General features: G+C 44.8%; 1 protein-coding gene across 13 annotated transcripts in view; it reads left to right on the top strand.

Moving 5' to 3' along the window:
• Positions 1-422: 422 nt before the first annotated feature.
• MTSS1 (MTSS I-BAR domain containing 1) overlaps positions 423-14,377 on the top strand; it is a 125,594-nt gene continuing 111,639 nt past the window's right edge. For 9 of the 13 annotated variants that reach the window (XM_058833450.1, XM_058833443.1, XM_058833449.1 and 6 more), the window contains exons 1-2: positions 425-846; positions 997-1,133. In XM_058833450.1, coding sequence (XP_058689433.1) covers positions 1,062-1,133 — 72 coding nt within the window. In that variant the 5' untranslated portion in view covers positions 425-846; positions 997-1,061. Of the gene's footprint in view, positions 847-996; positions 1,134-14,377 lie in introns of all 13 variants that reach the window. The other 4 variants (XM_058833438.1, XM_058833439.1, XM_058833436.1 and 1 more) reach the window with 2 other exon arrangements.

Below are 14,377 nucleotides of genomic sequence, written 5' to 3'. Positions count from 1 at the left end.
CACGTTTCATACAACCCACTCTGACAGTCTTGCCTATCGTCTGGCATTTGTGGGAGAGGATGAATGAGCAGCCTCACAGCTGCTGCCGGCTGCACTCCCCAGGCTGCAGCTTTGCTGAGAGCTCTCAGCTCGGTATCGGGAGCCTCAGGCAGACGCTTGTCACCAAAAACAGCCGAACTTCGGTCATTTCGGCGAATGTCACCAGAATAAAACAGTTTCTTCGCCGAACGCTAAACACGCAGTCAGCTTCTGCCCAGAAGAACGGGACCGGGACCAGCGAGGTCCTCGGGGCGACCCCGTCGGCAGCGGGGCGCGAACCCGCGGTCCCCGGTCCCCGGCCGCGCGGGGCCAATGGGCGGCCGCGCTGGTGACGCGGCGGGGCGGGCGGGGCGCTCTGCGCGGGGCCGGGCCGGGGCGGGCGCTGCCGCCGCGGGAGCAGCACGGGCGGGTGGAGCGGGCTGTTCCCGGAGAGGGCAGGCAGCGGCTCGGCTGCTTTGGCTGTAGTCTGCTCCCCTGGGGTTGCTGGAGTCCCGTCCAGGCTGCTCCACGAGGACCGGCTTGACGCTCGATCCCTTTTTATAGAGACCGATCTTTTCCGCCTTGTTTTTTCGGGGTGCGCTTCGCCCAGCGCCGCGGGCGCCCGCTGCCCTGAGCGCTGCCGTGCCGGGAGGCGCGGGGGGCCGGGGCTGCGATGCGCAGAGATGGGGCCTGTGGCTGCTCCCGCATGGGCTCGTAGTGCCCGCTCGGCGCTGAGTGCCCGGGTGCCGGGGAGGTGCGTGTAGGAGAGAAGCGCCAGTAGCGTTGGATTTTATCCCGTTCTAGAGGTGCAGGCAGACAGGGATTCAGGTGTGTTGGGGTGTGGTTTTCTTTTTGTTAGGGGTTTTTTTTTTTTTTTCCCTCTCATTGCCTATATCAGTTTTTTTTGCCCCTTCCTTCCCCCCCCCCCCTTTTTTTTTTTGGGTGAGGTGGGAGCCCGGGGTGTCTGATTTTCTCCAGCTGAGCAGTGCAGTTGCAGCGGTAGCGGTGAAATCCTGCTCCTCCTGTGAGCTCGAGCCAGGAAAATGGAGGCTGTGATAGAGAAGGAATGTAGTGCGCTCGGAGGGCTCTTCCAGACCATCATAAGCGACATGAAGGTAAGAGGCTCAGGAGTGTGGGGGGAGCGCAGGGGAGGGCCAGCGTCTTCCCTCTTGGCCCGGCGAAACTTCGCCCCGGGCGGTGCAGCCGCATCGGGGGCTGGGGGTAGCGCGACCTCCCCGCGGCGCTGCGGGGACGCTGCCCCGGGGCTGGGTCCGCGTCCCCGCCGGCGGGACCAGCCTGGCAGAGGGGCTCCCTGGCTTCACACCCAGGGTTTGGGGCTTGCGAGTTGCTTGCAGGACGCCACCCCTGCCTCCCTCCTCCTCCCCTCTTTTCTCTATTTGTCCTGCTCAAACATACAAGCTGTTACCTTGCACCAGGGTCAGCGATTTCCATGCCTGCCTCTTTATTTTGCAAATATTTTTATTCTCCTTTTTCTCCCCTGGTGTGGGCTGTCAGATCGGTAGCAGAATGAATGCAGCGGGGCGGGAGTGTGGTGCGGGGAGCCGGGCACGGAGCATGTCAGCCGTGGGGTGGGGCTGGGAAGGGCAGTGTGAGCGTTTCGGTGCCAAGCTGATGGGCGCGATGGAAAAAAAATCTCTGCCTGGAGATGCTCAAAAGTTGATGTGTTCCTGAATTAAAATTGCGGCTCAGTCGGTTATGTGGTATTATTTTCACGCTGTGTATGCTCGTGGAGGTGGCATTTCCTTCTTTCTGTGAATGGACGCAAAGGTTTCAAGTCTCCGGGTCCACCAGCCACCAAAAACCTGACTGTGCTGATCCCGGCTCTGCCAAAGGGTCCCTTTGAGAGAGGCGCTCCCACTGTATCCTTGGCAGCCAAGGGCACTTCTGCGGGGTTTTCTTTGGGTGAGCGGGTGCCTCCCACCCTTCTCTCGTGGAGATAAATAGCGTAAAAGCGTTGCTGTGTTCTGCCCGTCATGTCTCCCCCAAACCCCAGGGCTCGAGGCGCCCAGCCCCCGGCACACGGCCGTACTGCAGAATACTGCAGTGTTCCCCTGGACAAGGGCAGCTTGTCTCCCTGCCAGGGCCGACTGGGAAGGATGCAGTTGTCGGGAGATGTTGAGGGACGTGTCAGATAATGGGGGACTGCCGTAATTTAAAAGCGGCAACCGTGCACGCTGTGCTTTTCCCAGCCAGGGCACGGGATTTCTCTGGGTGTTTTAATCCGTGCAGGGCTGGTGAGCGGCGAGGGCTGCGGGAGAAAGAGCTGCCAGGTAGTATTGGAGGACAGGGTCTGCTCTGAGAGGGAGCCTGGCAGAGGTGAATGGCTTCTAGTGTATTTTTTTGGGAGGGTGGAGAAGCTGTTTGCACTAGAAGTTATTTTTTGGCAAGTATTCCTACGCACCTTCCTCTCAACAGATCTTGGGAGACATTTAATTAAAAGCGTGGTTTGTCAAGAGCAGGCAGATTGCAGAGAGGAGGGGGGGGAGTCTGTGTCTATCTGTCAAGACAATGCTGCAGACCTGGCAGTGCTGGTCCTCAAGCTCTCAACCCCCTCAGATTTTTAATAATGACTGCACTTCCAAATAAACCCTCCCAAAACAGGATACAATCACAAATCCTGGAATCATTTTAGTGGCCAGTAAAGGGAACAGGCAGGAGATGTTCTGTTCCACATGAAGTGTGGTTTTGGGTTTCATCACAGAGGGACACTGAGGATGTTTATTCTTTCCTTCTTTTCATAAGTGATGCATTTGGTTTTTCTTGCTCTTAAGCCAGTGGCCCTCCGTGTGGATTCATTTTTTTTTCTTCTACACATTGCTACTTGCATGGGAATGCTGCTCATCAAAAAACATGTTGACATGAGCGTATGGAGATGGGCACAGGTGTGAATATTTTTTTCTTAATGCTCCATAGTAGTGGAACCTGTTTTGTGAACTGGCAATTACTGAAGGGGGAGATTTGGAAGGAATCTTTGCAGATCTTTAGCAGCATGGTAGTTGTTATGGTTAAAAAAATCTGCTCATTATTTAGCATGAGTAGAACAAAGAATTTTTACCTGTAGATCAATTTGATGCAGCTGATGCTGTACTACTGATGAGATGCACTAGGATTCTTTGTGAATTGTGCACAAAGGAGCACAACGATTTTTAAGGAAAAGTAGCTATTTTTCTGATAGTTAAGCAGAACCTCTCAACTAATCATACGTTTAGTAGTAAAGTGAAAATTACCATTTTAAGTGCTCTTTCACGTAGTCAGATCTGTGTGGGCAGGCTTCTGGCAGGATCGTGGAGATGTTGCGTAGGGGTCTGCCCACGCATACCCAAGTGCACTATCCGTGCCTATTTCTCATTGCAGGCTGTGATCAAGGCCCCACATGCCCTGCAGTGCTGAGGGATTTGATGCAGCATGCGCCTTTTTTTTAACTAAATGGCTCACAGGTTCTTTTATCATATGTATTGCTCTACCTTAAACTTTGTTATAAAGATGGTAGGGTTAATCAACAGCTTAAATTACTCTGAAGTCTTGCCAGTGGATGCAGATGGGTGCTGCAGCTGAGGTGATGAAGATATAGTACACGTGGACTGATTTTTCTCTTTGTTCACAGTAACACAGAACTGGCTCAGGTATACCTGTTGTTAATTTTGAGCTCTGCCTGATCTTGACAAGGTTACAGAAACTGGAATTACAATTCTGAGCAATGTGATTGTTTCCATTTGTCTCTGTATACTGTGTTAGATTTGAAACTTCATATGGGCAATATATGTCAATGTGACTGACATCACATTTTTTGACAGCAAGATTGTGTCTTGCTGGCTGAGGTCTCCTGAATGGCATTTGATGTTTTCTCCATATACCCCAAATTTTTCCCTACCCTCTACCAAAAATATTTTTGTGGCTAACAAAACCTGCTCCAAAGCAACTCATCATAAAGCTAAGTGATTTGGAGAAATGATGTAATGAGTAAATGTAAGAACAGTTAATAAACATCCCATTTGTACTCCACGTGTGCATTGCAGAGTCACAGAATATTCTGAGTTGGAAGGAACTCGCAAGGATTGTTGAATCCAGCTCTTAGTGCTGCACAGGACACCCCAACAATCCCACCATGTCTGAGTGCTTTGTCCAAACACTTCATAAAATCTGTCAGGTTTGGTGTTGTGACCACTTCCCTGGGGAACCTGTTCTAGTACCCAAACACCCTCTGGGTGAAGAATCTTTGCATCATAGCCAGCCTAAGCCTCCCCTGACACAGCTTCATGCTGTTCCCTCAGGTCCTGTCACTGGTCACCAGGGAGTTCAGTGCCTGCCCCTCCACTTCCCCTCGTGAGGAAGCTGTAGATTGCAATTGGGTCGCCACTCAGTCTCTTCCAGGCTGAACAGAACATCTGGAACTTCAACCCCCTAACAAGGGAAGTCCATTTTTCCCATTCCAAACAAGGGTCAGATTTGTTGAGTAATATGGTGGTGTACATGATGACAGGGTTGTTTGTGTAAAGTCCACAGTGGGAACTGTACTTGGCCATTGTGCTCTAGAATTGGATTTCTGTGCTTTGAGATTACAGGGTCTGATTAAAGAATCATAAAGGTGGGAGCATGTGTGCCCATCCCATCTTTATTTTGATCCATTGTCACAGCCTTGATGTTTCCTACAATACATCACTGAGCATGCGGCACTTATGATTTGTTACACCTTTATGCAAAATCTTTTTCAAAGCAATCAAAGTTTATAAAAACAAAAATAAAATGTGCATGTCCCCTCAGAGGAGTAGTCCTGTGTGCTACGTGCAGACACTGTGCAACTTGTTTTTGAATGCGGTGAATTTTCCGTAGCTCCTATGGGAAGGGAGTATTTGATCTGAATGGTTTGTAATTCATTTCTTGCAACTGAAAAATGAGGTACTGCAGTGTGCTGTTAATTTCAATATCTCTTTTAGTGCAAAGCAAATAATTTCAGTTAATTTTTGGGAGAGCTTGTTGTGGATGGGTTTCAAAAGAACTTGTCTTCTCATGCAGAGCAGATTTTCTTTAATGCTTCTTTTCATTTTGAGTTGATTTTACATTCCTTTTAATCACATTGTTCTCCGCTATCCTGAAGAAAAAAAAAACAACTCTGAAAACATTGAAATTGGCTGTGTTTGTAGTTCATCACTTGTATGATGGTGTGTCTTTGGCTTTTAGCATTCTCTTGATTTGTCTTGCCTCTTCTGCCAGCATGTGTTTTGACAGAGCAGGGGCTTGCTGTGTATGTACAGCACCTGACACCTGTGGGGTGGGCATGGGAGGAAGATGAGTAATGAGTTGTCTTGAAGTTGGAAGTTGGATAAGCACAGGTTGTCTGTGGCTTAATTTATACCAAGTCAGAGGATTTACTAAATTTTTATGGGTCAGGTGTGTATTACCAGTTAGTCTCATTCATCTCCCTGCATGTGAGGGATGAGCAGGTATTGTCCTGAAACAAGGTTCCCAATGGACATGTGAGTTCTTGGAAAAATTTAGAAACTCTTTTATTATATGTGTATGTACCTAATTTATATTTGTTTAGCTGAAAGCTCAATAAAATCAACTTTTTGCTTCTGGCAGTAACCTCTACTTTAATATTCTAGAGGAGATGCTGGGACTCCTGGACTAGGCAGTGGTGCACCTTTTCTTTCAGCCATGCAAAGCTCTTGGTTGAAGCAGAAGAGAGAGATGTGCACATGGGGCATGAGAAACATTTATGTTTTTGCAGCCTTTTATCTGCTTTTAGAAGGTGATCCTTGAGAGGCAGCATTTTAATCTTGCTTTTGTGGAAGTTGGGACCAGGGGTGGCCACATCAAGGGTTGAGAGTTTTTTGTTAAGTAGCCCTGTTTGCTCACAAGGGATGTCCTCATGATATTTGCACAAATAATATAAACTGAGGAAAAAATATTTGGTGGAACAAATAGAACTGCTGAGATAGTTCTACAGCAAGTACAGCTGCAAGTCCTCAGTGTTTATGTTAATCCAAGGAATGGCACATGTACCAGAAAACCTGGGCAAATTTATTTTACCGTGACATGTAATGCAGCAGCTCTTCCCCAGCTGTGCTTTATTTGAAGCTCGAGATCTCTGTGAAGATTAGGAATGTTCAGTTGGATAATTTTAAGGGCTAGTTTCAATCCAATTGTTAAGGATGATAACTACTGCAAGGAAAAGCAAATGTGTCATGTATTGGGACTGGCACTGTTTAACACCTTTGTTGGTGACATTGACAGTGGGATTGAGTGTTCTATGGGTTTGGTGATGTCACCCAGCTGGGTGGTGCAGTCACTGTGCTGAAGGGGAGCAATACCATCCAGAGGGACTTGGACAGATTTGAGATGTGGGACTGTGTGAACCTTACTGCACCTTGAGTACCTAAAGGGGTCTGCAAGAGAATTGGAGAAGGACTTTAGGCAAGGGCATGTAGTGACAGGATGAGGGAGAATGGCTTCAACAAAGAGGGCAGGGTTAGATTAGATACAATTAAGGATTTTTTTTTTAATGTATATTGAGAACATATTTTCCAGAGAAGTTGTGGATGCCCCTCCCTGGAAGAGTTCAAGGGCAGGTTGGATGGAGCCCTGAGCAACCTGTTCTAGTGGAAGGTGTCCCTGCCCATGGCAGGGGGATTGGAACAGATGATCTATAAGGTCCCTTCCAACCCAAAGCATTCTGTGATTTTCTGTGCAGCAGGCAGGTAGGTACAGGCTTGGAGAGGAAGTACACCTGCTGTGTTGCATTGGCATGTCCCTTACACAACAGTCTTTAGGACAACTATCTATTTCAAACCTAGCAAACTGGTATTTCTTCCCATTCACAAAAAGTCTGAAATGAGTTAATTTGGGGCTCCCCACTTTGTTCCTCAAAGGTTTTACCACCAAGCCATTTGGAGCATAGCTGGCTGCTCTGATTTCTTACCCCTCTACTTCCCAACCACCTGCTTGCTTAGGCAGTTGCTTTGTGTACACTGAAATTCTTGCCTTTTCCAAGCAGCTGCAGTATCTTTCTGTAAACATCTTTGAGGGGGAGGGATTGACATGTAGCAAAGGCTGAAAGATGGTGCAGGAAGAGAGCCACTGCATGCCTGCCTAGACACTGGGGTTCAAGCACCAGGGCATAGCTGGGAACATACTTAGTCAAGTAGTTTATTTTTTAGGAACACATGCGTTCTTGATCCAAATACTTTTGTCTGAGCGTGAACAATTTATAACTGATGAACATTTGCTATGTAAGTGTGTAGGGGGGCGGCTTATCCTATGACATACCCAGAGCAAGGATTTTTAATATCTCTTAAGAGTACTCCTTTTGGACCTGGCAGGATGCGAAGAACTGCACAATAAAGTTTGTGAGGTTCTAAGTGTGGAAGGAGTTGTGCAGTGCTGCATGAAACACAAATGACTGAACAAATGTTGGAGAACAAGAAGTCTGTGTAATTACGGGCTTAGTGCCGGTTAATACCTAACAGGAGGTGATATTCAGTGGAGGTTGCTGCTTCCTTCCTGAGTTCTGAGTGAACTGAACTCAAATCTTTGTTACAAAATACCTGAAAAGCTCCAAAAAAGGTTTTTTTGCTCATTTTGTTTTTTGAAGTACAGAAGTTGTAAGAGTTGGTGGAGTATTCTTGTGAATCTGTGAACAGCATCTTCTGCATAGCAGTCTATATGTTTTCAACTTCTGAAGAACATTTTTAAGGTTCATGGTCTGCCCAAAGACAGTGTGGTCCTGAAGATAAGCAGAGAGTAAAATAGGAACTATATCTAAAAAGGCTTTTTGGTCTACTTCAAAGCATGCAAAGATGAGAATAGAGAAGTTTGAGTTAGTATCATAAAAAAGACTACTCTTCAGAATAAAGTAGTCTCTATGCTACATATATAGAAATGCATTTTCCTCTTCAAGGGTACATTTGCAATTTGAAGATTATGTCTACCTTGATACTTTAAGGTGCCAAGCAGTGCTTTGTTTGCTGGGATCTATGCTGACCTTTAAGAACATTGATTGACTTTCTCCTGCTGGGCTGAGATTGCTTGAATGCCAAGATGTTTGGAAGAATTGGAGACAAAATGTCTCGTAGCTTTGTGGCTAAGACCATAGCAGCTTTAATCTTCAAAGTGCTCTCTGTGTGACTTGGCTCCAAGGAATGGCTCCCATTTCAGAGAAAGGCAAGCTATGGCTGCAGGTTTAGTGAGTGCTACTCCCTCCCTCTAGGACAAGAAGAAATTGGGTGTATCTACAACATGGAGTTAATGAGGGGATGCTGTTTACCCTCCCAGTATAATAGGTTTCTATCTCCACATGCACACTACTTTGTTTTTACTGATTAAGATGTGGTGCTGTTCACCCCTGTGATAACCCAGTGTTTCAAGGCAGAAGAGATGACATCTAAAAATGATTGATAAATTCTCAACAGAAGTGTCATGAGCTCCTCTCCTGTAACTGAAACTGTAGGACCTCTCTTCATTTTTAGCAGAGAAGCCTGACTGGAACATCTTAACCATAAGCTGGTTTATCATGAGGAAATTATGGAGTTTTGTGTGCGCTCTATACTTTTCACTCTTCTGGTCAACAATCATAAGTGATATGTAGTTGATTTGAATTTTAGGATGTTAGCTGGAGTACAGTCATTCTTTAACAAAACATTCTTGCAGGAATGAGCTTGTGTTGGTGTGTACAATGCTACTGATGAGTGTGTAACTAGAGACACTTGGTTCATGGTACAGAAAGGTTTTCATTTTGTCTTCCACATAAACTCCCACCATGCTTCTCACCTGAGCATGAGATGTTTGTTTTCTTTCTGCCACAGAAGTCACATTTGTGCTTTTTAATGTTTCCGAAGCCCTCTGTGTAGAGTCATAATATGGATTTTTTTGTTCATAAGGCTGTATTTGTGATGTCTCCTAACAATACCATTCTTGAGCAAACCACATAGATGCTCATTGCCCATGAGCAAACCAAGGGTCTACTTTGGATCTTGAAAGGGATTATTTATCATCTCATAAGTAAAATGGAAAGAAATTAGCCTGTGATAAGCATTCTTGTACTTCACTGTCTGTAAGGCAAAGTTCAATAAGCATTAAAAACTTGGGTACCTGGCTGCTGCCTTTCCCCAGTAGATACTTTTCTGATTAACTCAAGTGCTTGTTAGTAGTTTGGGTCCTGGAGATGACTGCTCATGGGATGGAGATTGTTGAGTGGATGGTCAAAAATTAGGGTTTCTGCTTGCTTGGAAAGAAGTGATGAGACCCCAGTCATGTTGGTGACATTACCAGCACAGGGCTGTTGGCTTGAGGCTGTTCTGTGTAGGTATTAACTTGACTGACTGCTTCCTGATATTTTAATTATCTTCTTTTTGATCCAGCTAAAATATTGTGGGTTTAGAAAATAGCTGCTGAGTATGTGCAGTGGCCACTTAATGACTGAGTGGATGAAAGGAGGTATTGATGGGTCTCTGAGGAGAAATCTGCTCTTCGAGCTGGCAAACTTGTTCAGACCTGCAGTGAAGAATGTGGAACTAAATGCTTCCTCTGGAGGACTACTTAATGTCCAGCTTTTTTCATGTGGCATGGGATAAAAGGTCTCTAGAAGCTGTGGCTAGTTGTTTCCCACCACCCTCCATGTCTTGTGAATAGCTTCCTATGTTTAGAGAAGGGGAGACTATGTTTATGCATGATGTATTTTCTCACAGTATGAGTCTAACTTTTATTTGCTAATTACTCAATCTTGGATTTAAACCATGAAGTGGCTGCTTTGGAGCTGAGTTTCTTCATCTTACAAACCATGAAACTGAGCTGTGGACAGTACAGATTTGACATGGTCCCTGTTGACATAGAAGGAGGCTCATGAGTTGGATTTGTAAGCCAGGATGAGTTTTCATGGATCCTTGCTGTGCTACAAATTGTAGTCACAACCATAGAGCAACTGGTATCCTCCACTGGGGATGTTTAAGCATGGGCTAAAGCAGTGCAGGCGTTATTACAATAGAAATTAAAGACTCCAGAGCTCTGACAACGGAGTGGTACCAGGCTTGGCTTCCCTCCTCCTTTAAATGGTTAGTGCGATCTAATAAATATGTGTGTTCTTGCAAAGTAGTGCTGCATTTCAGTACTGCTGCTGAGGGAACTGGGCATTCTTTAGAGTTCGTCAGGTGGTTTAAGAATGTAAAAAAAATACGTATCTGTGTGGTTGTTCTTTGTTTTTTTTACCCCAGTGGTGTGAATATCCTTTTCTGGACTTTCTTGATGGGATTTTAGTCTTGATTTCTTCCATGTCGTTATCTGTTTATCATTCTAATGCACTATTGAAACTAAAAACTAAACAGTTTTGAAAATATTAAACACCTGGTTCTGTGATACACAGAAGAAATACTTGGTTAATAGTTTTTTTAATAGCATATGAGATGTCTTCAGTTGTGTTTTGTTGCGTAATTTTCAATGTTGTGATAATGTATCACCTTGAAAAGCAAAGCTTGGCATGCCTGTTTATACTATGCGTGCTGAGGGAAACTAGTTTTTAATCCTGCGATTCCCTAAACAAGAGGCAGAAATAATGGAAGTAAATGTCTGGATACAAGACTGTGGTTTTAATTACCCCTGCTTTATTTCCTGAAGGGTAGTTACTGGTTAAATGACATCTTATGCTAATCTTGGATGTGCTTTTACTTTCACCTGCATGCACTATAATTTCTCAGACCCTGAATCTGTACCTGTCTGCTCCTCTGTTCAGTAATGTGTGTGTTCAGCTCTTGTGAAATCCCCTGAAGTTCATGTTATTTGCTGTTGATGCTTTTTCACTCCTGGCCCAGCACAAATTGAGAATCCCTTTTGCTGATGGAGCTAAGCTCAAACTTCCCCAATGTTTGACAATACCTTTAGCCTAGAAAGACAGATGGGACTTTGAAGCCAGGTGGTCCCTTTCCTTTTCTTGTGGGAGTATTTTTGCAGGACCTCTATATGAACGTATTTCTCTTCCTGAAAGAGTTCTAGTGAAAGGAAGCTGCCTGACCTTTCAGAGTTGCCTGTTACCTGGTCTCAGAATTGAATAGGTTGTGCAATCTGAAACTTCCCTGCTGAAGCAAAACTGATTGTTTCTTGTCCTGTACCACTGGAAAATAGATGATGGGCAGCATCAGGCTATAGGATGCTCTTGAAATCAGTATTGGGACCTGGCTGAGTTCTCATTCTGAGTACAAGAAATAGGGAGTAGATAGGGTGGATTTAGATGGGACACAAGTTGAGTCACACTGGTGAGACAGTGAAAAAGGTCACCCAGAAAAGTTGCAGATTCTCCATCATTGGAAGTGTTCCTATTCAGTTCTGATGGGTCTGAGAACAGCCAGATTTAGTAAGAGATATTCCTGCTCATGACAGGGGGCTTGGACTAGATGGTTGTTAAATGTCCCTTCTAACTTAAGCTGTTCTGTGATTTTGAAGTGAGGTGGGTAAAACCAAAGGAGTAATGGAATAGGTTTTGTGTACACCTGTCATTATAAAGAGTGAAGTCTGTCTTGGCAGTAAAATTCCTGTTTCAGCATGTATGCGGATTTGAGACTTTAGATGCAGCTTGGAAACATTCATGAGACAGGCTCTTGATGCTTTTCAGAGTAGAAAGAGGCAAAGCCAACAAGCAGAGTGTTTTAGATGAAGATCAGTTGTGAACTCCAAGGCAAGATGATGCTGATTCTTTGCAAGAAGACCTTTTGTGACTTGTTAAGGGTCTAGGCAGTCCTATCCATGAGTCATGGACTTGGTTAAATTAGTGGATTGTACAGAGGATGTATTAGTGTTTGGTAGCACTTTTAAACTCGCAGTTATAGCTGGCCAAGTGCTCTTTTACCCAGTTGGCTATTGATTCTTCTAGAAAAGAAGAACTTCCAGTGCCAAATGTTACCTGAGAAGGGAAAATGACTGTCAACCATTGTGTCTTCCAATATGTCAAGACATCTATGGCTGGAACCCTCTCTTTCTTCTTCCTCCCTACCCCCTTTCTTTTTCTTTCAGACTGTTACTATTTTCCTGTCCTCTTCCCCTCCACTCTTTACTGGTTTTGTCTTGTAAAGGACTCTGGAAAAGTGGTAGTCTCTATGTGCAAACCATACTTGCTAATTGCCATTTCTTTTAACATCTGTGTCCTTGTCTGGTGTTTAGCACAATAAATTCTCTTTGCTACTTGGAGGTAGTGTAGTGAATGCCACAGAAATGAGACATTCATAATAATCCTTGTGATTCTGTTATCTGGTAAAAAAAGAAAAAGAAATCTTTTGTTTCCAGCATAATTTACTTTGGAGTGGTAGGAGGACACATGCACAAGCCAAGTTACAATTTTTGTTCCAAAAATAGATTTATGGCATTTGGATGTGTTATTTGGGCGTGGAGCTCTGTAACACTGTTGTGTGTTTGGGACTCAATTTTTAGCTTATCATAGCTGAACAACAACACTGAGGTGGAGAAGTTCTAACTCCTGTAGCCTGTGTAGTTGTTTTTTTTTCCATTTCATTGAAGTCTTGCAGTTAGTCATTGTTCTTTCCTGGAAGGCATACAGCTCTTGGTTTGATAACCCTTGAGATAAAACCAAGGCACTGCTCTCGCCTGATTCCTCTCTGTTACCCCTCTAGCTGAAGCAGCCAAATTTAGATTCTGGATTTGCTTTACTGTAGAGCACCTCCCTGTTTCTTTCCCCCTGCCCCAGAAGTTTAGATAGGTTGCTGCTGTGAACAAGATTCCAAATTGTTACTGCTGCCTTTGTACTTGATGTCCCAGCTTGTAATAGGGCTGCAAAGCCTTTCTGATAAATGAGAGCCCTTAGAACAACACCGTCAAGGGTTTCTTGAAGATGGAATGAGTCTTGTCTGTGGGAATTTGGGTTCATGGAAATAAATTAATAAAGTAAGCGTATTTTTCTTTAATGGGAAAAGAAGAATCAACTTCTTGGCAGAAAGAGTGACAGAACATTTTAAAACTGTCAAGGCTGCTGATACTCAAGTTGTAATCTTAGATACAACAATCTGGGTTCCTATTCTTGCCATTAGATGTCACCAATAACAATTTCAGAAGATATGATCCTTTGCTGCAAGTCTACCCTTCCTTTTTTTAGGGGTCATTGAGTTTCTCATGTCTCTTCTTACTCCTGGTGTGGGATCGCTGGCCTGAAAGGAAGAGAGAAACTGTCTTCCATAAATATTCCATAAATATTCTGTAGAGTTGTGTTTATGTAGGTTGGTTGTGCTGGTTCACCAACAAAAAAAAATCAACACAAGACTTAAATTCTTATTCCAAAGCTGCATCTTGGTGATAATTTTCTGCTCTTCCCTAGTGTGGAGGGCTGACCTTGGCCAGCTGCTTTTTTATCTACTCTTCCTTAATGGGATGGGGGAGAAAATAGTACGAAAAAGCTCAGTGATTGAGACAATGACACAAAAATCTTGCTAGTTATTATCACGAGCAAACCAGACCTGAATGGAGAAGATGAAATTTATTGCCAATTAAAATAGATGTAAACGGTAAGGAAGGTGTACAAATTAAGACATCTGCCCATGTCCATGGGTGTAGGATGGGATTTCACAGGATGATGATGATGGTCCTTTTCCCGGTGGCAGTCCGGGAGCTGTGGACTCCGCCCAGGTCTGGGTGTTGGTGTCTGGCACTCCAGACACGCTCGCTGTCCCTGAGGGGAAGCTGTTTCATGTCCCTAATTGCGCACTGGCTACCTGAGTGACAGGCACGAGGCACTGGTTTGTTTCTCAGCCCCGAGGCAGAAAGGTGTTTCCCATGTTTTCCCTGCCTGTGTTTGGCACAGATTCGCTGGAGCTGGGCTGTGGGATCAGGTGACTAATCACCTATAAGCCCACTAATTAAGCTATGGGGTAGGATAATGGCATGCTACAGCTTACTGTGACATGCTGGGCGGGCAGCTGAGCCCTGCTGAGGAGCTCCAGAGGCCCTGATGCCGTGGAGTGTCATGGTAGTGGGAAACACCCATTCCGTGGAGGACAGGTCAAATTTATTCCTTCGATGATGAAGTAGTAATTGGGCACAAAGTTATTTTGGGGAAAATAGTCTTTGGATTAATCCTTTAACAATTTTTAAGAAAATTTTTTAAATAAACTCTCACTGTAATCGATCCCTGGCTTAAACCATGAGGAGCTAAATAGGAATTTGTGACCCAGAATCCTGCCATGGCTCTTCCCTAAGCGTGGCTGGACCGGGGGAGGCCTCCTGCTTTCACAGATAACACCAGGCCTGAGTAACCCTGACATTTGAAAGGGGAAAAATAATTTTCTTTATCAGACAGCTGAAATTGGAAATTGCAGGGGATGCAGAGGAAGCTCTGGGAGAGGTAGCATTA

Source organism: Poecile atricapillus, chromosome 2 (genome assembly GCF_030490865.1).
Source record: "Poecile atricapillus isolate bPoeAtr1 chromosome 2, bPoeAtr1.hap1, whole genome shotgun sequence".
NCBI classification, from domain to species: domain Eukaryota; kingdom Metazoa; phylum Chordata; class Aves; order Passeriformes; family Paridae; genus Poecile; species Poecile atricapillus.
Note: the sequence above shows the minus strand (reverse complement) of the source record. Positions and strands in the feature narration are given on the sequence as shown.